At 37.4% G+C, this 25399-nt stretch overlaps 2 protein-coding genes across 2 annotated transcripts; both read right to left on the reverse strand.

Moving 5' to 3' along the window:
- Positions 1-999: 999 nt before the first annotated feature.
- Positions 1000-6450, reverse strand: fetub (fetuin B). Its single transcript, XM_079807939.1, has 7 exons — positions 6069-6450; positions 5735-5848; positions 5561-5648; positions 5316-5482; positions 5072-5185; positions 3294-3380; positions 1000-1982 (listed from the first exon to the last, which is right to left on the reverse strand). Exons 1-7 carry the CDS (start codon positions 6264-6266, stop codon positions 1311-1313), a joined length of 1440 nt encoding a protein of 479 aa, XP_079664065.1. The 5' UTR covers positions 6267-6450; the 3' UTR covers positions 1000-1310.
- A 6694-nt stretch (positions 6451-13144) lies between these two features.
- On the reverse strand, positions 13145-22384 carry ahsg1 (alpha-2-HS-glycoprotein 1). Its single transcript, XM_079808163.1, has 8 exons — positions 22363-22384; positions 19527-19775; positions 19289-19396; positions 19080-19164; positions 18695-18861; positions 16783-16896; positions 15234-15323; positions 13145-15146 (listed from the first exon to the last, which is right to left on the reverse strand). Exons 2-8 carry the CDS (start codon positions 19728-19730, stop codon positions 14568-14570), a joined length of 1347 nt encoding a protein of 448 aa, XP_079664289.1. The 5' UTR covers positions 19731-19775; positions 22363-22384; the 3' UTR covers positions 13145-14567.
- Positions 22385-25399: the final 3015 nt, after the last annotated feature.

Genomic DNA, 25399 nt, shown 5'->3' on the forward strand with positions numbered 1-25399 from the left:
CTTTAAGGAAACAATTGCAGGTCACACTTTATACAGTGAACAGTGATTTCCTTAAATTGAGTCCCCTGTTGGATGGTAAAACACGACACCTGTTTGATTGCTTTGCCATTTCTTGCCATCACAAACACACTGTAGTGAAGGCCAGAACTAAATTTTAATGATAACTGTGTGTGTGTGTGTGTGTGTGTGTGTGTGTGTGTGTGTGTGTGTGTGTGTGTGTGTGTGTGTGTGTGTGTGTGTGTGTGTGTGTGTGTGTGTGTGTGTGTGTGTGTGTGTGTGTGTGTGTGTGTGTGTGTGTGTGTGTGTGTGTGTGTGTGTGTGTGTGTGTGTGTGTGTGTGTGTGTGTGTGTCTGTGTGTGTTTGTGCTCGTGACTCTTTAGCCCCGCCCACTGCACGCCTCGGCTGTTTTCGGAAAGAATCGGTACAGGGAATCTGTCCAGGAACAAATGAGTAATGCACTTAAGTAGAGTGTAACAACCAAATCCTTCAGAAGTAATTACTAATTATTTGGATCAGTATTCTAAAGTGAAGATCATGGTAACCCAATAATTACTCAAGTGTTACCAAATCTGTCAGAAGCCATTACTATCCAAAAACGTACAAAAACCTTGAAAGCTTATGATAACTATATTACTAGAAAAGCTACTGCTTTTCACTTTATAACACTGATCCAAATAATTAGTAATTCCTGCTTCTGAAGGATTTGGTAATACTTGAGTCATTACTAATGGGTTACTATGACCTTCACTGTAGAATTAATTATACATTATGCATTATTCATGTTAATTATAAATCTGTATGTAGTTCTTAGTAGTTTAAAAAAATAGTAGTTGTTGATTAACTAAAGCACTATTCGTTAGTCAGAGTTTCTTGTTGGTTAATAGAGTGTTAACATTGTGTTATTAATTTGTTCCTGTGTAGTTATTCCTTAATGACGGAACAGTGTTCTAAAGTGTTACCGAACATTTCTAAAACATTTAAATAAATAAAAAAGTCTTACTGATACCAATTCATTTAATATGAGGAAAATAAAGGTAAATGCAAAAAGGTTTATGAAATTAACCTGCTAAAAAGCTTAATAAAAGGGATTTGAGATGTGATTGAACTTGTGAAAAAAGGCTTAGGACTTGATTTTCACTGATCTTAGATTTGCTCAGTGTTGCCATACCTTTATTAATATGACTGTTGTACATTTGAAAAGAAAGCTAATCACACAAACAACAATGACTGCCAAACATGCTTTATTGCACAAAGCATAATAGTACCTCTTGCAGTATTTATTACACTGTACATTAAATATTCAAAGGTCTCTACACATTGGGTTTAAAGAGCGGATCCTCACTGAAGACCTCCTTGAGGATTCCGTTTTCAATGTTGGACTGTGCAGGGCACTCAGGAGACATGGTGCTTGGGAAGGGCTGGATGATGGGTTCCCTCTGTCCTGGTATCTGGGGGTCAGGGTGGAACGGGAGGGTGGAGGCCTGCTCCGGTCCTGCAGCAGGCTTATCAGGGAAGGATGGAAGGGTCATGGGTTTATCCACAGGAGGAAGGACATTGACCATCCCTTCAGGGCGGCTCACTGTGGTTTGATGCTCATGTTCGTGGTGGTGGTGATGGTGCTCGTGCTCATGGAGGTGTCTGTGTTTGTGCTCGTGGTCCAGAACCAGCTCATGGTCGTGTTCATGGGTCTCCTCCTTTTTGTGACCGTACTGGTGGTGATGGTGCTCCCACTCGCCCGGAGCGTGCTCATGGGCCTTGGCGTGATGGGCGTGAACATGGTCATGATCATGAGAGTGGGTGTGTCCATGGCCCTTGCCGTGTTCATGAGTGTGTCCTGAGGTGTGTTCATGGTCGTGTTTGTGAGCGTGGGGTTTGGTGTGGTCATGCTCATGGTCGTGTCCAGTTGACGAGCCTGTTGTGCTGCTGTGGCTGTGGTCCAGTTCCCCTCCGATCAAGTGTTTTTTCTTCTCCTCTTCAGCTGCCTAAAAACAACAGTAAATTAAAATCTGAATACAATCTAACTATGCCATTACGTTTTACTGAGTAACTTGGCTGATTTTAAACCAGCTTTGTATGTCGCTAGAATGTGTAATTGAACAATGTGCACTCTTTCTCTGTTTTATCGTATTATTCATAAGCAATAGGCAGTCGGATGACATGTTTTAATTTTGACAGCTCCAGGGCTTTTGTTGAAAACTACAGATTGCTGCCCACTCAAAGACAGTTGGATCGAGTCCAGTTAAGGGTGGACGATCTTCCCAAAATTTCATACCACATTCTTATAACAAACAATCACAATCCCAGATCTGAATCACGATCTTCCCAATTTTGAGATGTACTATCGAGAATATCCAGACTGGAACAAGCCTATGGACTTGCACAATTTAAAACACAGTATTGCATTAAACAATCAGTTTAAATAGTCATTAAACCCTGAGTTAAACTTTAAAACACTGCATAGTCTTCACTGTATGAATTAAATAAACATTGATTCTCATTAAATCTACTAAATTGATTCAGTCAGAAGCAGTGAGTGATTTTGTCTTTTATTAATGGCATTAATGGCACAGACAGCAACAGGTATTTGCATTAGGCTTTAAGATTGAATGGATGGATCTAATATAATGACACGCATTCGATTGGTTTCCGAACTGTTTATTCACTTAAGACATAATTGACTGTCTCTATGTAAATACTCGGCAAGATGGACATATTGACATTTTTGTGTATATTTGACTGTTTAGGCACGCAGCACACACTCAAAAAGAGCGTGGGGATCCGTCTCTTTCACAGTTTTAAGGGTTAGTTCACCCAAACATTAAAATTATGTCATTAATTACTCACCCTCATGTCATTCCAAACCCGTAAGACCTTCGTTCATCTTTAGAAAACAAATTAAGATATTTTTGACGAAATCCGAGAGCTCTCTGACCCCTCCATAGACAGCAATTTAATTAACACTTTCAAGGCCCAGAAAGGTAGTAAAGACATTGTTAAAATAGTCAATTTGACTCCAGGTCTTATGGGTTTGGAATGACATGAGGGTGAGAAATGAATGACAATGACACTGCTAAAAAAGTTGCCCCGTGTATCATCACCATCACATATATACATATATATATATATATATATATATATATATATATATATATATATATATATATATATAGACTTTCCACTGCATAGACAGCCAAGTTTTATTGAAAGCCCATCTTGCAGGTGGTGAATTGCCGAGAAGTGGTTTGTTTTGATCACAAACACACTCAAATGTTGTTGAAAATAGGAAGTCTTACCTCTGGTTCAAAGATTTCACATTGAACACTGAGGTGCTCCTCACCGGTGACTGTGACAGTGTGAGAGGCCTTGCAGAATCCTTTGTGCTAAACAGTGAAAAATCAAGAACATATGTGATACATTTTTTCTTGTAAATGGCAAAGACAAACACAGCATACACTGTAAACCCGAATAAGTTGGCAAAGCTTTAAAAAATTGAGGTAATCAGTTACATCAAAATGTTTAAGTTAAGAAATGCAATGTTAAAGTAAACAGAACTCTTCTAAATAGCATAGAAAACAATAAACACTTCACTTTAAACCCTAAAGCTCAAAATAATTCATTGGTTTGAGTAGAGCCAATTCAAATTAAACAAATTAGTTTCATGAGTATTGATTTTTTTTGTGTGTGTTCTCAAAACTGACACATTTTAAGTAATCTGAATTGTTTCATTATTTTGAGTTTTTGAACTTTTTGTTTCTTTTAATTTAGACAAATTTAATTTAACTGAAACTGAGCTGGGATTTCTATTTCCCAGCATGCTTTGCCATGACACTCAAAAACAATGGACAGTAAATGCCCAAATTAAGTGTTATATAATTTGTGCAAGATTAATGTTAAGTAGGAGATTTAGTAGTGCTTAATGTTTTGTTATGCAAGTTTAGAAGAGTTTCTGTTGTGTTTTTTTTTTGTGTTTTTTTGTAGGGTTTCCATCATGGTGATGAGTGGAGCATGAGCTTAGTTTGAGAACAGATATGTTAAGTGTAATATATTGCTCTCCTCAATCAGCAAGTGCTATGCTAATGGTACCAAAGCATTATGTAACCAATTAGCAAGGTGGCATTTACTGAATTAGCTAGTTAAAGCTATTAATGTTTACACTACTAAAAATGTGAGTTTACATTATATTTTAAGATAAATGTATGAAGTAGCTTACTCACATATTTCAAATTCAGAGCAATTAAAATGAATGATTACAAAATAAAAACCTGTAAGTTATTGTCACAGTTGGTTCATGTTTCGTTTTCACGTTTATGTTTTCCCATAACCTTGCTTCCTGGTCTTGTCATGCGGTTCTTTTTCATGTGATTCCCATGCCCTCATGTGTTGTGTCATGTCATTGGCTAATTGTCTCATCATTGTTCACAGGTGCCCCTTGTCTTGTCATTAGTCTGTGTGTGTTTAAGCCCTCATGTTTGCCTTGTGTCTTTGTTTAGTATTGTAAGTGTAACACTGCTGTGGGTGAGTTCTGTGTCATGTCAAGTTGAAGTCTATTGTGTTCCTGCTCACGTTTGGTTATAATAAAGGCTGCATTTGGGTTCACCACTACAACTTGCCTTCAGTGGACTTCCGTTACAGTTATCTTACTTAAATTTAACATTTCTCAACTGATTGCCTCAGTTTTTGTTTTAGTTTTGCCAACTTATTCTCTTGTACTAAATCTCCCACTTAACATTAATCTTGCACAAGAACCATTATATAACACTTAATTTTAGCATTACGAGTATCATGGCAAAGCATTCTGGGAAATAGAAATCCCAGCTCAGTATTGGTTAAATTTAAGTTTGTCTAAATTAAAAGAAACAAGTTCATAAAACTCAAAATAATGAAACAATTCAGATTACTTAATGTGTCAGTTTGTAAAGTTCTAAATACTCATAAAAGTTAATTTGATTTAACTAATTTGCTCAATTTAAGTTTACCTACTCAAACCAATTGATTATTTTTATCATTAGGGTTTACAGTGTGTGATGACTGTATTTCTATGTATCTCCTACAGAAAAGTCCGGTCACTTACCGCAAACGCACATGCCATGATCTCACATTTGGAGATATCGGCTATATCGGTTTTGTTAGAGCAGCCCGTCTCTTGGATGGTGAATTCCACAGTGTAGAATCTTCCAAAGTGAAGCTATAAAGACAAATCATATTGTATCATATACAAATATCATATCCACATACAATTTGATGAAGCTTTCTGTACCAAAAAAAGTGTTCTTCCTCATTCTTTCTCATGCTTAGCTACTTGCTCACTTGCTTACCGAAGCAGAAACTCTTGTAATGTTCAGAGGAACAAAGTAGTTGGCCAGCGCACTCTCTTTATTGTATTTCTCCATGCCCATCTTCACTGTCTTCAAGGCTTCTTCATGATCTTGAGGGAGCTGGACAGGGCAATCTGGGCACCGTTCCCTGATTTTGGAGGCGGGAACTGCCATGGGAGAGTCGTGTTATTGTATTTACCTTCTGTCAGCATTTAATGATAAATCCAGCTGTAACTAGTTATTACCTGGTCTCACAGTACAACTATATTTGTACAGACGGGCAACTCTGTGAACTCTGTTCATGTACATAACTGATTTGCACTGTCCATAGACCTGTCGGTTGAAAAGGCTATTAAAATGCTGAACAAAGATCATTAACAAGTTATTTTAGTTTTATATGGATTAAAGCAAAACCATACTGGGTACTCCTCTGGGCTTCGGATTTCACAATTTCTCCAGTTTTTCTTGCTGAGGACATGACACTTGGTCTCCAAAACATCAAATGTGAGATAGAAGACAATGCCTGTTTCACCCTAAAAGGAAAAAAAAAAAAACAGAATACATTTGTAAAAAATGTGTTCTATAGGTAAAATGTGAAGCCATTGCTTCCCTTTGGATACACATTGACAACTGGACAATAGGATCCCTAAAAAAGTATTTAAGACTAAATGACTTTTATATTATTACTCTTTTAACTGTTGACTTATAATGTAAACGCATCCATATGAACACAAGAACCTGAAATTGACTCACATGCTTCATGTAATGGACATTGCTGAGACGATCAAGGCTGAAAACGTATCCCTCAGTGCGGTCCAGATTGATTTTGTTCATAGCTTCAGCGGCTGCACCGCTTGCTACAGCATCTTTGCAGGATCCGGGGGACAAAACGTCCACAGGGGCCCCGTGGACACACAGGAAGGCCATCATCAATACCACACACTGCTTCATGGTGGAGCTGTGGTCGTTCTCCCAGACACAGCAACAAAACTAGATGGCCCATGGAAGCCTATTTATATGTCATTTAAACGCCACAAACCCATCTCTCTTCTCCTGATTGGCTACTGACGCATGCTTGAGTTTCAATCAGCATCACAGGCCCCTTACACTCACTCTTATCAGTTGGCCCCACAATGACTGTGATCAAATGGATGATTGATTTAAGAGAGGGCAGGTTGCAACATGCTGTTGATCTGTATGGCTTACTGTTGGATGACGAGTTCAAATACCTCCAACTGTGGTTGTACCCTAAACTACTAATTTTGTAACACTTCACGTTGCAACATGAGACCAGTGATTTAATCACTGAAAATATTGGAGGGTCATTCTCAGGAAACAGTGTCCTTGCAATGTGCGTTCCCTTGATTTACTACTGATTTCATTGGGTACTAAACTTCAGTCGACTCTATTTAGTATGTAATTAAAAAAAAAATGTTTTAAATAAAACATTTGGTCACACTTTAGGTCACACTTTACAATGTACTTATTGTGTTGATGTTATACTGATTGGTGGATAAGGGTAAGGTTAGGACAGATTTGGGTGGGTTTAAGGTGTAAGGGAAGGTCAACAGTGTAATTTTAGATGTAATTGCAGAAATTAATTACAGCTGTAATTATATACAGGTCTTTTTTTTAAATATAAGTACAATGTAATGCATGTACACAATAAGTACTTTGTATCAAATATACATAGTAGTTAAAGGGGGGGTGAAATACTGTTTCATGCATACTGAGATTTTTACACTGTTAAAGACTTGGATTCCCATACTAAACATGGGCAAAGTTTAAAAAAAAAAACTTGGACGTTTGATGGAGTATTTCTGTTTTTTTCGAGTATGGGTATATGTGACGTCAGATGGGGTGGAATGTCCTTGTACGGGCCGTACGGGCTCTTCTCCCGGTAGGGCGTGCACGCGACTAGAGCGAGAGAGCAAATGCACGCCCATTATATCGCTGTGCTCGGCTTTAGGGAAGCTGGTTGCGCTGCAGTCATAGGACGTCACGAAATCAACAATGTCCACAAAGATGTGTGTTTTTGGTTTTCTGGGAAACCCAAGACAACCCTGTACAGCTTCCCAAAGAACCCAGCGTTAATGGGATCCCTGCATTTCGGCGACAATCGTTTTATAAACAAGGCCCAGTTCAACTCAGGATTTGTAGCTCGTGACGCTGAAAGATGGAGCGGTTCCAGGGATTAAGGTTGGAAGCAGGCGGTGAGTAAAACTGCTTCAAATGTCTTTGTGTTGTTAGCTATTGACTCGTTCATTCAAATGCGCTACTATTCCATTGTTTTTCTATGTAAACACGCACTAGTCTGACTTGCAAAACCGTTCGGTTTGCTACTGCTAACATTAAATCGCAAACAATAGTCCATAAATCAAATTATGTCCTCATAAACCATGAGTAAACATAAACAAATGTTGTAAAACTCGCGCGTGACAAGCCGCTATAAGCAGGTACCATTATAAGTTATACATTTTACAGTACATACCATTGAGACGTCCTGCTGTAGTCGTTGCTGCTTCTCCTGTTCAATTTCAGCCTCTAGATCTGATTCTGGATCATATATGTATGGCTAAATCCGATTGATCGCCATGGTTTATTTAGGATAACGTTTTTTCCACGTTTAAGGATGTCACAGCTTTCTCAGCTCTCAACGCAATCGCTGCGCACGCTCGTGATTCTTTCGCTCCGCCCACACGATACGCCTCCAGCCGCTCGTTTTTTTCCGGAAAGACTCGGTACAGCCTACCTTTCTTTTATAAATATAATAAAACTAAAGACTTTTCGGAGATATGAAGGATGCAGTACTACTCTACAGGCACTAAAGATTGACATGAGATTGACTGAAACTTAGTGTTTCACGCCCCCCCCACCCCCCTTACTTAAGAAAATAAGTTTAAATCCCAGTTACACAGGTGGGCCCTGTTGTCACACAGCATTACAATGTGCCCCTATTAGAAATATGCTATTCTATTCTAAACTTTTATGAATTCTATTGAGAACCCATGAGGAAAAAGATGAAAAAGACTGAGAGTCAATGTTCAGAAATGATTAACTATTATTATGTGTTGAACTATGCTGTATAGCTGTGTTTTGCAGTGTTTGTTGTCAAATTCAAAGATTAGTTTATTTTTTACTATTACAAAATGCCATTATTTTATATGAAAAAGTTGATAAATGTATTTTATTGCCAAAATATTTTAGCTTGTCTTGTATATTTTTTTATTAGATCAGGTAGCTGTTGTTACAATGTGCCCCTCGCGTTACAATGGGGCATGTTGTCATTTCACTTGTGTTATTTTGGAGTAAATTAAGAAAAAAGTAAGAAACAAAACCATATAATTGTACTAGACATATGAAATTAATGTGGGGGAAAATAAATACTCAAAAATAAGAAAGTCAATAATTGTTAGGTTTTGCCTCGCTCTCCCCTACTACTAAAATTATACTGTCTGTGTAGTTTTTAATTCCATTTTCTGAGAAATTGCAGAATTTGTCTTTGCTGTTTGTTTTCTGAGAATGAACCCTGAAACCTTGTCTTCTGATAATTTTTTCCCCAGATAAACAAATCTTCTTCTAACACAACATGCCATTAAACTATCCAGAGAAGTGAGGCATTGACATATTTCATTGTTATGTAGACCGTCCATTATTTTGTTTTGTTTTTTAAATACCTATCTTCGTCATGTATATTGATTCCCAAGATTTGCATGTTTCTCTAAACTCTTCCATGTAAACATAAGATTATGTCACACTGTGATCTGTGGACTTTGATATTACAGTTGCAAGGTCAAAATTGTGTTGTTGAAGAGATGTTTTGGACATAACATTATGTTTGATTCAAAGGGGTCATGATATAATATATGATAAAGTCCATTTGTACTATTAAGAAGGTTTAAAGGGAAGAGGGTTGAGGGAAGAGGGGGAGGGGTCATGATTTATATAAAAAATCACATCAAATGTCATCAGATATGTTGGCCTCTTGACCATGATTTGGAGTGTATTGGGTTGAATATAGTGCTCTCATCTGAAATGTCTTTTGTGCTCATTGTTGTATATCGTCCGCCCTCCAATAATGATTTCTATGTCACTTTTAACAAGCTACTTCAAGCATGTGATTTTAAAACTGAGGTAATACTGCTTGGTGATCTAAACTGTAACTGGCTAAATAAGACTAGTAGGAAATCTCTTAAGCAGATCACAGACAGTCTGGATTTTACCCAATTGTTGGAAGGACCTACTAGAATAACTACATCATCTCAGACACAGATAGATTTAATATTCAGTAACAAGCCTGAACGAATTGTAAAAACATTTAATGTTATTACTGGACTGTCTGACCATAATCTGACATTACTGACAAGACAACTTACAAAAAAGCGCTTTCATCATTCTAATAAACCTGTGGAGCAATTTAGGATCCCAAAGAATGAAATGGATAATTTTCAAAGGGCAGTACAGCAGACCAAATGGACAAATATATTTACTGGGACCAACATAGAAGAAGTCAGCAAGATGTTTGCCATTAAGCTACAAAGTCTAGTTAAGGAGTTCACTAGAAAGGTAAAAGGTAAAAATAAAAAAAATGCTCTTCCTTGGCTCAGTACGGATATATTTAATCTGATGAAAGAAAGAGACTCTGCTTTAAAAAGATCATTAAAAACCAAGTTAAATAGTGATAGGATTAGGTTCACTTCATTACGTAATCAAGTAATCAAAGTGATTAGAAAAGCAAAAGCCAATTTTTTTATAACAATTATTAATGAGGGAAAGGGTAACACAAAGTTGATCTGGGAACAGATTAAGAATTTGATGGGAATTAGCCACAGACTTAGAAACCAGCTAGAGTTGAACCTGAAAGGTAAATTAATACAAGATCCAGCACAAATAGCTGTTGCTTTTAATGAATATTTTATCAATTCTGTGGATGAAATCGCACAGAATTTTCCTCTAACAACTGTAGATATTGCTAAAATAGATGAAACTAAGCCTTCTTTTTGTATTCAACCGATTTCTGAAATTAAAACTCAGGCAATTATTAATTCTCTTAAAAACTCAACAGCAAAAGATATTTATGGAATGGATTCTAAAATGCTTAAATCCCTGAATGAACATCTAGCCTACCCTATCACACAAATTATTAACCAGTCAGTATTAGAGGGGATATTTCCAACTATTTGGAAGACTGCAATTGTAACTCCCATATTTAAGTCAAATGACCCTCTGAACATATCTAATTACCGTCCAATTAGTATTCTACCTGTGGTCTCCAAGGTTGTTGAAAAATTTGTATCAGAGCAGCTTGTCTCTTTCCTTAATAATAGTCCATTTACTCTTCACCCGATGCAGTTTGGTTTCAGGGCCCATCACTCTGCAGAAACAGCTAACTGTTTCTTTTTAGAGACTGTACGAGCAATGGTTGACAAGGGAGGTGTCGTTGGCGCTGTGTTCTTAGACCTTCGTAAAGCTTCTGACACAGTCAAACATCAGGTCCTTCTTGCTAAACTCTCTACTTTTAATTTCTCTCTTTCTGCAATTAAATGGATCAAGTCATATTTAACTGGTAGAACTCAATATGTTTCTGTGAATAACAATCGTTCATCAGTTCTTAATTTATTCACAGGCGTACCACAAGGATCTATACTTGGCCCGCTTTTGTTTAGTCTATATATTAATGATCTGCCATCAGTTTGCCCTGATATTAATACACTAATGCAGGGGTTTTCAAACCTGTCCTGGAGGACCCCCAGCACTACACATTTTGTATGTCTCCCTCATCTAATACACCTAATTCAACTCATGAGCTTATTATTAGAGACTGCAAGACCTGAAGTGGGTGTGTCAAATATGGGAGACATACAAAATGTGCAGGGCTGGGGGTCCTCAAGGACAGGTTTGAAAACCCCTGCACTAATGTATGCGGATGACACTGTCATTTATGTGCATGCCAAAACAAAACATCTGGCTGCTGCCAAACTGACCATAGCTATGGATCAGATCACCAATTGGCTAAATCGTTCGTGTCTCCAATTAAATGTAGATAAAACTGTGGGAATGTTTTTCACAAAGAGGCAATGTAACCTTGTGTCAAAAATAACAATTTCGGGTCAAAACATTAGTATCGTGCCACAATTTAAGTATTTGGGCGTAATTATTGACTCTAATCTTTCTTTTAAAGCACATATTAAGAAAGTGTGCAATAGGGTCAAGTTTATCTTAGCTAATTTTAGATATATTAGAAATGCACTATAAATTACTACAGTATACAGTATAAATTACTTTTAATGCTGCCAAATTATTTATGGATGCCATGATTATGTCACATCTAACATATTGTCTGACAAGCTGGGGACAAATTAACAAATTATCACTAAAACCATTAGCAATTCTTTATAAAAAAAACTCTTAAAGTCTTGGACCAGAAGCCTAACAGTTCACATCATTGTATTATTCTTAATAACCACAAACTGCTAAGCTGGGAAGATGTAATCAAATATAAAAACATCTGTCTGGTCTATAAAATCTTGCATAATACTGCTCCTGCTCCCTTAAATTCACTCATAATCCAACGTAATAATAGCAGTCAGAGTACCAGAAGCACTACACGAGGGGACCTTCTTATCCCATTCAGGAAAAGCACATTTGGTCAATTATCATTTTCTGTCACAGCAATACGAAACTGGAACTCATTGCCCATTAAAATAAAAGACATACATACGTATTCCTCCTTTACTACACACCTTAAAAACTGGCTGTCCGACAATTATAACTGCACACATTAATCTGACAGATGGGATGTGTTTGTGATGTGACATGGTCATGTTGCTGCCATTAGACTTTTGTTGCCTGCCTCAATGTTAGGTCTTGTGTCTCAATGTGGCTTTTGCATGATTATTTTGTACGCATATTTGAACTGTTTTAATGCATGAACTGCTTTTATGTCTTTGCAATTGGTGCTTGTTTGATTGTGCTTGCATTGTTTGTTTGTCTTTGCAATTGGTGCTTGTTTGTTTGTTTGTTTGTGCTTGCCTCAAGTGTGTGTGTGTCACACATTTGTACGTCTTACACCCTCTTGCTTAGCCCTGTTGTAAATATAATTGTAATTTATTTTACTTGATGTATGCCTATTAACAACTGGCCGGGGACTACAGCTGGAAATTAGCCGTAGAGGCTAAAGCTGCTCTTTTTATAAAAAAAGGTCTGTCCACGTCATTATAAACTAATAAACTAAACTAAAAACTAAACTAAACTAAACTAAACTAAACTAAAAATGAACAGGTTTTTGCTGCGGTGCCTTTAAGAAACACCTTCATACAAGCTGCTCTGATCACTTACTATACAGTATATTGTTTAATGTAACATACGTTTTAAACTGAACTGTCTTTCAATAACAGCCTCTTTGAAATGTCTGCATTACATTGTCCCACATGGAAATAACCTATATGAACATATATGTTTTAATATAGGTTTTGATATAGGTTTTTCATATATGTGACATATATAAAATTGACCGTTTTCCTATATTATATGTACATATATGCACATATATATATATATATATATATATATATATATATATATATATATATATATATATATATATATATATATATATATATATATATATATATATATATATATACACACACATATATGTACATATATGTGTACATATATACGTGCATACTATATAGGTAGCATATATGTACCTATATAGGTATATGTATGCACGTATGTATGTACACATATATGTATATGTTTACCTACATATTAGTCAAATTATTAAAATCCATAGCTGCTAGGCAACATAAATAAAAGTCCAAAATGTAGAAAATTACATTATTTATTTACTTACGAACAATCAAATTTTACAAGAACAAAAATATAGTACAAGAACAAAAATAAGACAAAAAACTGGAACTTAGGGAACTTTTTTATTAATTAATGTATAAGTTTCTAATAACAAACAAGGTAAAAGTATTTCATAAATACTGTCCCGCAAACCATTACATGACCAAATTCAAGAGGGACATTGACATAAACTGCTCATTTTGTGGAAGCCACCCAGAGACCGTTAAGCACCTTTTCTGGATCTGTTCTTACTCCACAACGTTGTAATAAAAAGTAGATTTATTATTGAACAGCTTCACAAGAACTTCACTTTACAATGGGAAAATATTGTATTTTGTTTTTTTAGAAGGCAAAGAAAAGAGAATGTGTATTTCATTATAAACTTGTTAATTATTTTGGCAAAATTTTACTTGCACAAATGTAAATATAGTAACCAAAAACCTGCTTTTAAATTTTTTTATAATGATATATATCTACCCCCTGGCATACTGTTTATTTTCTTGTTCTGTGTACAGTTTGTATACTTGAACTTTTGCACATTTAAATAAAAAAAAGGAGACCTATGTGGCCTGTATATGCACATATATGCACCTACATTTTGCCTATATGTGGCATATACGCATATATGCAGCATATATATTATCATATATGTGCATATATGCTGTATATATGCAGTATATATGTGCATATAAACTGCATATAGGTTTCATATATGCGCATATATCCTCATATAGGTTCTTTCCATGTGGGGCGAGTGTCGATCCACACTGAAATGTGCTGCACAAACTGTTAAGATCAGACCAAGATCTTTTAAAATTAAACTTTTAAACTTTAACTACTTGTGTCCAACGTTATGGTTCAGAAGTATATGCTAAGAGTAAGGGATCACACAGCCAGGTTAACTGTTAGTTATTCTGGTGTTAAGGAGTAATGGCATGCTGCTTTGGCATGTGTAGATGCATTTATCACCTCAGCAAATGGTCTTTTTGAACTAAGAAGAAAAGTTACAGTATGTTTTCTTAGTCGTCAAGCTATCCTATATTTGAAAGATCAAGGAAAATTGGATTGCTAATGTTATGAACACTTTAACTTAGAGGGTGAAGATGTTGGTTGAGTTTTCAAATCTTATGTTTTGTTTGTTAGATTGTTCTTGGCAACTTCTTTTTAATGCATCATAATTTATCATTTACAGTTATACATGATTTGATTTTCTTGTCACAGCTGTTTTGTAGTATTGTAATACCATGTTTTCAGACTTTTATCACTCAACCATGCAAAGAGTATTTATTGGACTGAATGTACAGACATTTACACTCTTATGTTGGTCAGTTTTTATTATGTTTGAACATTTTCCCATTGCATAACATCTGGATGTTCCTCAGCAGATTTTACTGTTAGTTACTGAGGAGGAGGAGAAGGGGGGGGTACAAGGTCTGGAGGGCCCCTGCAGAGACGTGGTGGAGGGAAGGGGCAGATTGGATAAACAGAGGGGGGTATTTTTACAAAGCCATGGCATGGGAATTCATGCCGCCCCTCAGATGCTGATTCTGGAAACCCTGAAGGGCCTTTTGGACAGTGGTGTGCATGTTCTGAATGGCCCCTTTGGTCAGGTGTTTTGTCTTTGCGGTCATGGCCTGCATGTTCTGGACGGCCCCTTTGATCAGGTGTTTTGTCTTTGCGGTCATGGCCTGCATGTTCTGGACGGCCCCTTTGGTCAGGTGTTTTGTCTTTGTGGTCATGCCCTGCATGTTCTGGACGGCCCCTTTGGTCGGGTGTTTTGTCCTTGTGGCCATGCCCTGCATGTTCTGGGCGGCCCCTTTGGTCAGGTGTTTTGTCCTTGTGGCCATGCCCTGCATGTTCCGGGCGATGGGGGTGATCATGCCCTGGTTGATGTCCTGGACGGCGGTGGGGTGGGATCCCATGGAATTTACAGTCTCTCTTTGACTGACCGGGGTGCTGCATTGAATGAGTTAAGTTCTGGAAACAATTAGAGCACAATAATTACATGGATTGAGAGGAGAAAATCTTACTGTTCCAGTTTAAGTGTGTTATCGAGATGGATACCTGAGCTTCGTAAATTTTACATTCTACTTCTATGTTCTGATCTCCAACTGCCAGATTTCCAACCTTAGAGGACTTACAGAACCCGTACCGCTAGAGAAAGCAAAAGAGAAAGAGAGATGTTCAGAACTACTGATCTTGAAGGAACTGAAGGACTGTATGAAGCTGCCGACTCTCAAGGTAACACTACAGCGGAATATGGTGAAAAAATTAACTAGCAGATATCACCATATTTTCCCCAGGGTGATGCCAAAGGAAGCGGGGAAAAAGTAGGATTCTGGCTCCTCCTTTGTCCTCGCTCCCTTCGGCATCACTCTGGTCTTCCGAGTCCCTGGTTCACCCTAAGCCAGAAGCTCTGCCTAGGCCTTCCAGACCAGCAGTGTTTACGCCTGTTGACAATATTTTCTGATGGAGCCCTTTGGAGCCAAAGGAATGGAGGGCTGAGGCCCAAAAGTCTGCAGCGAAACGGAGCTCGAGGGATGATGGACCACAGTGGAACCAAGGGAGCGTGGAGCCAAGGTGGAGCCGAATGTCTGACAGACTGAGGTGGAGTCATGGGCTCTGAGGCCCAAGGTGCAGCAGGGGAATCTGCCTCATAGGGCAGAGTTGGGGATCGGGAAGCCCGAGGTGGAGCTAGAGAACTAAACAGAAGCTGTGGAGACAGCCGAACTAGGGAACTGGATGGAGCCAGCAGAGGAAACAGAACTGGCTGGCAAGAAAGAGCTAGGAGGCTGGGCAGGATCATCTGTGGAGGAAGGACTAGATCCATAAGGCAGCCCTACGGGACAGGCAGAGGAGGGAAAAGTTCAAGGGTGGGGACTTGGATCCTTGGACCACAAATCGATGAGCCAGGGCTCCGCTGCTGGCCCTAGAGTGGACTGGACAGCTAGCCATGACTCTGGGATGGACCTGGCGGTGGGCTCTGGCTTCGGAATGGACAGTGTGGCTGGATCTGGTTCCGTAGCAGGAATGGGCTCTAGCGTGGGGTCCATGGCAGGGTGGAGTGTGCCTTGGGCCACTTGTTGATGCTGGTATTATAGAACACAAAGAGGGTCAGGATAGTGAGTGAGGGAACAAATGGCTGGTATGTCCATCACTAATTTCTTTACTTTGTAGTTTGGTTCTTCTGTAACGACTTGGTTAACATGCACAATGGAGATGGGAAATCTTCAACAGTAAGTCTTTATTTATAATCAGAAATATAAAACAGAACAGGTGCAGAATGGGGAAAACACATACAGCAAATTAGACAGATGTGTAAATAATAATGTAGCTAGAGAATCAAACAAGGACAAAATCAGTAACTAAGTAACTACAAAATAATAGTCCATGGAATCAAACATAACCTTAACAGTCTACAGACACAAAAAGCATAATGAAATAAACATTTAAATGTGTATTTTGAATGTTTTCTTTCCACTAGTCTGACATAAGGGAGCAAAGTAGCCCAAAACCTCAAAATTGGCCAGTGCCTGAAAAAAACAATGGTCTTGTCTGTAGTGTCTCACCTTAATTATAGCAATTAAAGAATGATAAAGTAATGAACACTTACAGCCTGATCCCCACATAAAGCCTTGCATGCTTCTGGATTCTGGGATGCTTCCTTTGTACAGTTTGTCTCCATAATGGCAAATTCAGCAAAGAAGCTTTGACCTGAAAACATCCACTAAGAAAACAGACAAAAATTCTGTTAACATGCATGCAGTTGCAAACCACTTGCAAGCAAAGAACATTTTAAAAAAGTGATGTTGAATGCCCAAACTTGGACGTTTTGCCCTACATTGTACACAAAAACGCATATTTTGAAAAAGTTCATGTTTATTTTTGAAAACATATGTTTCTAACTAGATAAGAACGTTTGGGGTGTGAGTGTGAATACGAGTATACTGGGAAACACGAATCACGATAAAAGAGATCAAACTCTTGTAGAAGCAAGATAAAATGACTGGGATGCTTTAGCAAATGTGTTTTTATCTCACACTTGCTTTTCTTAACACTATCGGATAGCTTTAGTGTAGTGGTACGTTATTTTCAAACGTGACAGAGCATTGCTCTGTTGCAGGACAGTTGATGTGATTTTGCGGGACAATGCAGGACATACATTTACTATTTTTACACTATGTAAATATTGATTTACATTAGTTAGCCTATTTGACATTGTGTTGGATGATAACATTTTAAACCTCCAAATAATTTTTGCTAATTGTAACCGGCTCTGTAACTTGCACAAAATTTGTCCAGGTTCGAGTGAAACAATGTAATTTTTCATTCAACAACATAGTTATCATTTTCACAGCCAGCGCCACGTTGTTTAAATAGCAAATGCACTCGTGCACATCACAAATGAGGTGTGTTCAGGCACATTGTTGGCGCATTGCTATTTTAAGGCGACTGAAATCGACTGCACCATTGACCAACTAAACCCTGGAGTCAATATCAGTATTTTTTGTGTTATTTAAAGCTACACTGTGTGATATTTTCCCCCATCTAGCGGTGAAAAGGTATATGACCATCCAGTGAATATTAGTTTCTGTTCCTCTCAATTCCGATTTCATTTTAACTCCTACGGGGGACGATTTAGTCCAAGATTAACATGACTTCCAGTTCGACCTCGTCCACATTCGACATGGTGCCATCGAGTGTTAAAACGCGAAAGGCGAAGCTTGAATTTACGGGTATGACCCTCTTTGGCTAATGTACTTTCAAGATGGAGGGGCAACATGGCGACCGGCATTCGAACCCCTTACCCGTATGTATTTTCAATGGCATATTATAAACTTACGAGAATACTTTATTACTTGAAAGAAGTAAATATACATTAATGAGCACATATATTTTTGAAAGAACTAAGTGTTTTTAGCTAAGAATAAACTAAAAAAGTTACACAGTGTAGCTTTAAAGAGCGCGTTAGTAATATGAGCCTATAGGCGGGTGCACAACACACATACACTCTGCTTATTACACACACAGCTTATTTGTTATTTGTGCCATGCGCTTCAAACTTTGCACTTAGATGGTTAAAATAGGGCCCTTAATGTGCGATTAATACATTTGTTGTTTCATTTTTTATTTTGGCTTCCAACGATTATGAAAACACTATGCCACAATCCATTCCTTTTTTTAAAGCGGTGGACTGTCGCCCTTCCTACTTAACATCCAAATCAGTAAAATCATGTAATGTGACTGTTGTTATATACAGTCTCCTGCCGGTCGTGCTCGATCCTAAAAAAAAAGTTAAAGTTAAAGTTAAATTGCATTTAACATCTTCATCTGTGATGATTTTTATTTTTATGTATCTGTGTTGAGTGGAATGCGTGATTTCCCCCCCCAAACTAGTTCAATGGAAATCCCACCTTGTAGCTAATTGACAGTGAGGTTTAATGGTCTAATGTGCCGCTACGCGCATTTCCACTCATGTACTTGTGTAGAATATTCAAACTTCACCCAAGTTTGAAAGACGTCACCTGTGTGCTGATCCTTCCCACTTCCATCAGTTTAAAGTAAGACGCATGACTGGATTCTTTGTGGAATTTCTGCAGGGCAGTTTGCACACTTTCCAGACCCTTCGGCTCATGCAAAGGCAGTAGACTGGGGCAGTCAGGGCATTTTGTCACAAGTAATTCATGTGAAGCTGAAACAAAATACAAATATACAATCACTAAGTGAAATGTAACTTATTTTGACTTTGCATTATTATTTTACAGGAGTTGGATTACCTAATTTCTCTGCTTTTTGACAAAGTGAACTTAAACATTACTATGGGTTCTTTGAAAGGCTAGAGTTTTGACCTGTGGTACTAAGTAAAATGTCTGAAGAAGAAAAATCATTCTATTGATTTGTTTACAGCACCTGGTTCAGTGTCACAGATGTAGCGCTTCACGGCTGCTTTTCTCTCAACACTGGAGACAGTCACATTACATTTTGCTGTCACTTTCTTTAAAGAGAACATTAAAAGGCTGTTAAATGTATGTACAACTCACAAAAGTCACTCTATTCAGAGCAATAAATGGCAGTATATCTGAAATTAGAGCCTGTAGCATCTGTGATGTTCAGCTCACCGTCTCTGATTCCATTCTAGGTCTACACTCATCTAAAGGTTTGGGATTGACAATGTGGCATTCGGTTTCCTCTAAGGTAATTCCCAAGATGACCTCACAAGGATCAATCTGCACAGAAACAAGACAGTTTGCACATCATAAAAGTTTTTTTTTTTTTTAATGTTGTTCGTTGTTTACACTAAAAGCAATCATACACTCTTTTGAAACTCTGTAAACATCCACAGTCATAAAAACATACCTTCTTCTCTGCACTGCGACTGTCCAGTGAGACAAATTTGAATTTGTATCCATGGCGGTGATGTTCATTAATGAACCGCTCAGCTGCTAACGCAGCAGTTTTGTCCTGATCTTCTTGGCACTTGTATTCTACATCACTGTTTGCCGGGAGGCTGGCTGCGTGTAGAGCCGAGACCAAAGCTGCTAATATCACCAGCTCTCTCATACTGCACTCTTCAACAAAAAAAAAAAGTGCCTCTCTTGTCCAGACCTTTATAATATACACCGTAGGGGGAAAAGCAAACAATTTAGAGTCAGAGATGCTTGCCAATGTAAATGATGCCAAAATAAATATAAAAGAGGGACGTGAGAGAGGGTAGTTAACTCAGGCTAACTATTAGCTGAAATCACCATAACTTTGAGGTTTTGTTAGAATTAAAGTTCACTGAAATACATTTGCTAGTAAATCTCACAAAGAAATGGCAAGTAGCACATCTAATTATACAACAGTATTTTCTTGTAAAACATACTCTAATAATCTTTGTTTTATTTACAACTTCGAAAAATCATGTATGGTGTAGCTTGTGTTTCTGAATTATGATTAATGGGTCATTCTGCAGGTACAGATGCTGTCACTCCAATATATGGTTTAACATATATATTATAATTTTTTTTGTTTGTTTGTGTGGGGGGGAGGGGGGTTCATACACTGTACCTATTTAATTACATGGTGTGGTTAATCAAAATAACTTGCACATCAATATTTGCTAAGAAAAGTTCCCAAAAGGCAAAATAAAAAGTGTCTTTATAAAGTTTAATTTATTTCCATTTTATTCAACATTTGCCTATCAGTGGTCTGTTGTCCATGGTAATATATTTTGCAATCAAGCAATGACTTTGGACTCATTAGGGTGGTACGTGAAGCTTTTTGATGGTTGCATAATCCCTTAATACAGAATATTTGTATAAGGCACAAATATTGTTGGGGGGGGTCATGTGTTTGTCATGTTTTAATTTAAAAAAAAGGGTGTTTAATGAATAGATAAGTAACATAATGTACTATAAATGTGGTCACAATTACATTTATATTACAATTACATTATTACATTTATTACATTTATATTACATGGTTCTTCATGAAACCATACAATGCATTATAAGGTGTGTTACAAGGCATAATTACTGAATTAAAACCCTTTTATAATGCATTACATAAAAAGATTTCAAGTAAAGTGTTACTAAATTCTCTTCTGAGTAATGTGCATACATGTTCTACAGTAAACAATCAGGTGAGTGGTTGTTTGAACTGTAAGGCGAGATATTTCCTGCAGGTGCCATAGGCAACCACTAAAAGTTGTACTTTTTTTCCCCCAGAAAAACAATTATATCTCGGTAGTTTGCAATTTTAAACATACATTTTTGTAAACTGTTTTTAAAACATTATGTAAATGTGATTTGGCTGTATACATATAATTGTACTTATGGGAAAATTACTGAAATCAATTTTAGCATTTTTTTTTTTTTTAATACCATCTGGAAATCAAATTCATTATGAAATCTGTCAATGGTTTTACTGGTTCCCAATTATGTTAACTTATAAAATATTTTTTAAATATGATTTACCTATGAATCTAGAAAGAATTATTAAACAAATGTTCCAGGTTCAATACAAGCTTTACATCTGTAGCATAAAATGTATTACCACATACATACAATGTACATAAAACCATACAGTTGTTTAAAATAATTATTATGTAAGTGCATACTTATATGGGGCAACAACAAAAAAACAAGGATATTAATTGTAGGGGTGTTAAAAGTGAGTGGTCAGCACTGACAGATTAATCATTATCAATTCTTTATCCAAACTGAGTAGAGCAAAGGTAAAGTTCACCTCCAAACAGCCAATGAAAACAGCCAATTGTAATACCATCTTGAAATCAAATTCATTTTGAAATCTGTCAATGGTATTACTGGTTCCCGATCCTTTTAACTTGCAAAATAATTCTGAAATATGATTTACCTATGAATCTAGAAAGATTAATTAAACAAATGTTCCAGGTTCAATAAAAGCTTTACATCTGTAGCATAAAATGTATTACCACAGTAAATATATATAATGTACATAAAACCATACAATGGTTTAAAATACTTGTTCTGTATAAGTGCATACTTATATGCGGCAAAAACAAAAACAAAACAAGGAGAGTAATTGTGGGGGTGTTAAAAGTGTGTGGTCAGCACTGACAGATTAAAAAATATCAATTCTTTATCCAAACTGAGTAGAGTAAAGGTAAAGTTCACGTCCAAACAGCCAATGAAAAGTGCGGCCCTTGCATAATTTGGAAAGCAACTATTTGCTAAACTCTGGTAAACAGAAGCTGCTGGTACTTTGCCCATGTGGGGGTGGGCTGCCTTATTAGCCTCATTTTTATCTGGCCATTATGCAATCACCATTTAAATGGTTCATACACATATACCATAAATACTCTCATTTCACACTGTGAAACATTAAAACATATACATTATGACCATGTCATCTTACTACAATGAGTGCGGTTTTACAGAGCATCATTGACTGACAGCCAAAACCTTGACCTATAAATGTCACCATTGGTTGCAGGCAATAATGATTGCAGGATCTAAGTGCAGCAGCTTTAACTTTAATTTCAAGAAGTAACTAAAAGCATCACAAAACACTCAGTAATAACAGGAACATGAACGGAACAACCAACATAGTAATGACATGAATGATATACAGTCTTTATTTACAAGCAGTTCAGTGCGGAGTTTCCAACAGGTAAGTAAGTCATTAATAGAAGATCATAACACTTAGCTGGATTAATAACAGCTCTTACGCTTGGCAGGTGCTGGTTGGTGTGGTGTGGTTGGTGTTGGTGTGTGTATGTGTTTGTGTGTGTGTGTGTGTGTGTGTGTGTGTGTGTGTGTGTGTGTGTGTGTGTGTGTGTGTGTGTGTGTGTGTGTGTGTGTGTGTGTGTGTGTGTGTGTGTGTGTGTGTGTGTGTGTGTGTGTTTTTGTGATTTATGAGGACACAAATTTGTATGAAACGGGTATTACACTGGTATTACGAAGTAAACATGAAAAATTGTAATTTCATAGTTGCAAGAAAAAGTGTGAACCGCTTGCAGAATCTGTGAAAATGTGAATAATTTTAACTAAATAAAAGAGATCATACAAAAATGCATGTTATTTTTTATTTAGTACTGTCCTAAATAAGATATTTTACATAAAAAATGTTTACATATAGTCCACAAGACAAAATTATTCAAATGACCCCGTTCAAAAGTTTATGAACCATTGATTCTTAAAGGGTTAGTTCACCCAAAAATGAAAATTCTGTCATTAATTACTCACCCTCATGTGTAAGACCTACGTAAGACCTCCGTTCATATTCGGAACACAAATTAAGATATTTTTGTTGAAAGCTGATGGCTGAGAAAGGCTTCAGATAGGCCTCCATTGGCATTCAGTACATTCACACTTCCAAGATCCATAAAAGGCACTTAAAACGTCGTTACAAAGTCCATCTAACCACAGTGACTCTACAATAATTGTACGATACGACGACAATAGTTTTTGTGCGCAAAAACAAAATCAAAATAACACCTTTATCCAACTTGTTCTTGTCTTCCGTGTGTGCCTCCACGACGCATGCGCGAGAATTGTTTGCAATATAAAGAAGTCGTTAAGATGCAGGAAATTTTAAGCATAAACATTTTTGGGTCATTCTTACTATTCGGTGCCATTTCAGCTTGGTAACTTTCTATTAAAAAATTTAAACATTTCTATGATTTTATCATTTTATCTGAAGAATGGCTTGTTAAACTACAGTAAAAATATATTGGTCCAGCTCAGGATATTATTGTTTAATAATTTTGAACAAATTCTTCACACATGCAAAGGTCAAATGTCCACCCTGTTACCGGACATTCTCATCTCAATTAATACGTGTTTTAAATGCACAATGGCGGAAGATGGCGACAACCGGCGGGACAGGTGCGTCAGGAGCTCTCCTTGCGCTTTTAGTTTTTGGAGTTATTTTAAACTTGACAGATTCGGGTCCGTTTCTAAACATAAAGCGACATTCCCACAATATAACAGTGTACCGAGAAACGACGTTGATAAAGCACTTCGGACATGGAAAGCATATTTTAATGCAAGCGTTTGTAAACACGGCGGCCGGCCGTGATCAATACAAGCAAAGTAATGCAATCCGGGGCAAACGCCAAAGTGACAGTGGGCTCATCATCATACTTTATCTGTTGCTGTCCGGAGATGTGCACCCGTGCCCAGGTCCGGCTTCCCGTGGTGCCAGCTACAGGGACCCAGGGAGCATTGTCCCTGCTTCTCAGGGGCTGGGGCTCGCTCGACATCGACCGGGAGGAGGTGGATCTCTCGGTGGCGGGGAGCGGAGATCTCGGACAAAGAGGTCTATGACGCCGGGCTTGGGGAGCACCGAAGGCCTGGGTTTTCCGGCTATTGGCGCGTGTATCGCCAACAACGGAGCTCTCACCGTTAAGGAGCAAACATCTATTTCCTGGCCCTACGTTTCTGACCCTACTGGATCATATCGTTCTGATGTCATGGTAACTGATCATTGCGCTCAAGGTAAGCGTGAAAATCTACACGGCACAACCAACTGTGAACTCAAAAGCATTATAAACCCTTCTCTGAAAAAACACCGCAAACTGAACTTTTTTAAAACTGTCAATCATTCTCGATTGATCTGGGATCAACAACTTAAACCTAGGGGTCTCTTTGGAGGGCATATGAACATTCGTAGCCTCACCCCAAAGTCTGAACAAGTACATCATCTTCTCTCTAACTCTAACCTAGACTTTCTAGGCCTGTCAGAATCGTGGTTACATAGCAACTCTCCATCTGCTGCATTACATGTACCAGGGTATAATATCTTTAGACGGGACAGATCTGAGGGAAGAGGGGGAGGGGTCATGATTTATATAAAAGATCACATCAAATGTCATCAGATATGTTGGCCTCTTGACCATGATTTGGAGTGTATTGGGTTGAATATAGTGCTCTCATCTGAAATGTCTTTTGTGCTCATTGTTGTATATCGTCCTCCCTCCACTAATAATGATTTCTATGTCACTTTTAACAAGCTACTTCAAGCATGTGATTTTAAAACTGAGGTAATACTGCTTGGTGATCTAAACTGTAACTGGCTAAATAAGACTAGTAGGAAATCTCTTAAGCAGATCACAGACAGTCTGGATTTTACCCAATTGTTGGAAGGACCTACTAGAATAACTACATCATCTCAGACACAGATAGATTTAATATTCAGTAACAAGCCTGAACGAATTGTAAAAACATTTAATTTTATTACTGGACTGTCTGACCATAATCTGACACTACTGACAAGAAAACTTACAAAAAAGCGCTTTCATCATTCTAATAAACCTGTGGAGCAACTTAGGATCCCAAAGAATGAAATGGATAATTTTCAAAGGGCAGTACAGCAGACCAAATGGACAAATATATTTACTGGGACCAACATAGAAGAAGTCAGCAAGATGTTTGCCATTAAGCTACAAAGTCTAGTTAAGGAGTTCACTAGAAAGGTAAAAGGTAAAAATAAAAAAAATGCTCTTCCTTGGCTCAGTAAGGATATATTTAATCTGATGAAAGAAAGAGACTCTGCTTTAAAAAGATCATTAAAAACGAAGTTAAATAGTGATAGGATTAGGTTCACTTCATTACGTAATCAAGTAATCAAAGTGATCAGAAAAGCAAAAGCCAATTTTTTTATAACAATTATTAATGAGGGAAAGGGTAACACAAAGTTGATCTGGGAACAGATTAAGAATTTAATGGGAATTAGCCACAGGCTTAGAAACCAGCTAGAGTTGA

This window comes from Gobio gobio (assembly GCF_949357685.1).
Source record: "Gobio gobio genome assembly, chromosome: 24".
NCBI classification, from domain to species: Eukaryota; Metazoa; Chordata; class Actinopteri; order Cypriniformes; family Gobionidae; genus Gobio; species Gobio gobio.

Bases quoted from the DNA above. Each gene is read 5' to 3' on its own strand.
- fetub (XM_079807939.1), bottom strand. From the start codon at position 6,266: ATGAAGCAGTGTGTGGTATTGATGATGGCCTTCCTGTGTGTCCACGGG. The intron at 5,849-6,068 runs GTGAGTCAATTT...TTTTCCTTTTAG, and splicing joins ATGTCCATTACATGAAGCAT to GGTGAAACAGGCATTGTCTT. The intron at 5,186-5,315 runs GTAAGCAAGTGA...TTGTCTTTATAG, and splicing joins TTACAAGAGTTTCTGCTTCG to CTTCACTTTGGAAGATTCTA.
- ahsg1 (XM_079808163.1), bottom strand. From the start codon at position 19,730: ATGAGAGAGCTGGTGATATTAGCAGCTTTGGTCTCGGCTCTACACGCA. The intron at 19,397-19,526 runs GTATGTTTTTAT...GTTTCTGTGCAG, and splicing joins GTCGCAGTGCAGAGAAGAAG to ATTGATCCTTGTGAGGTCAT. The intron at 19,165-19,288 runs GTGAGCTGAACA...TTCTCTTTAAAG, and splicing joins CTAGAATGGAATCAGAGACG to AAAGTGACAGCAAAATGTAA.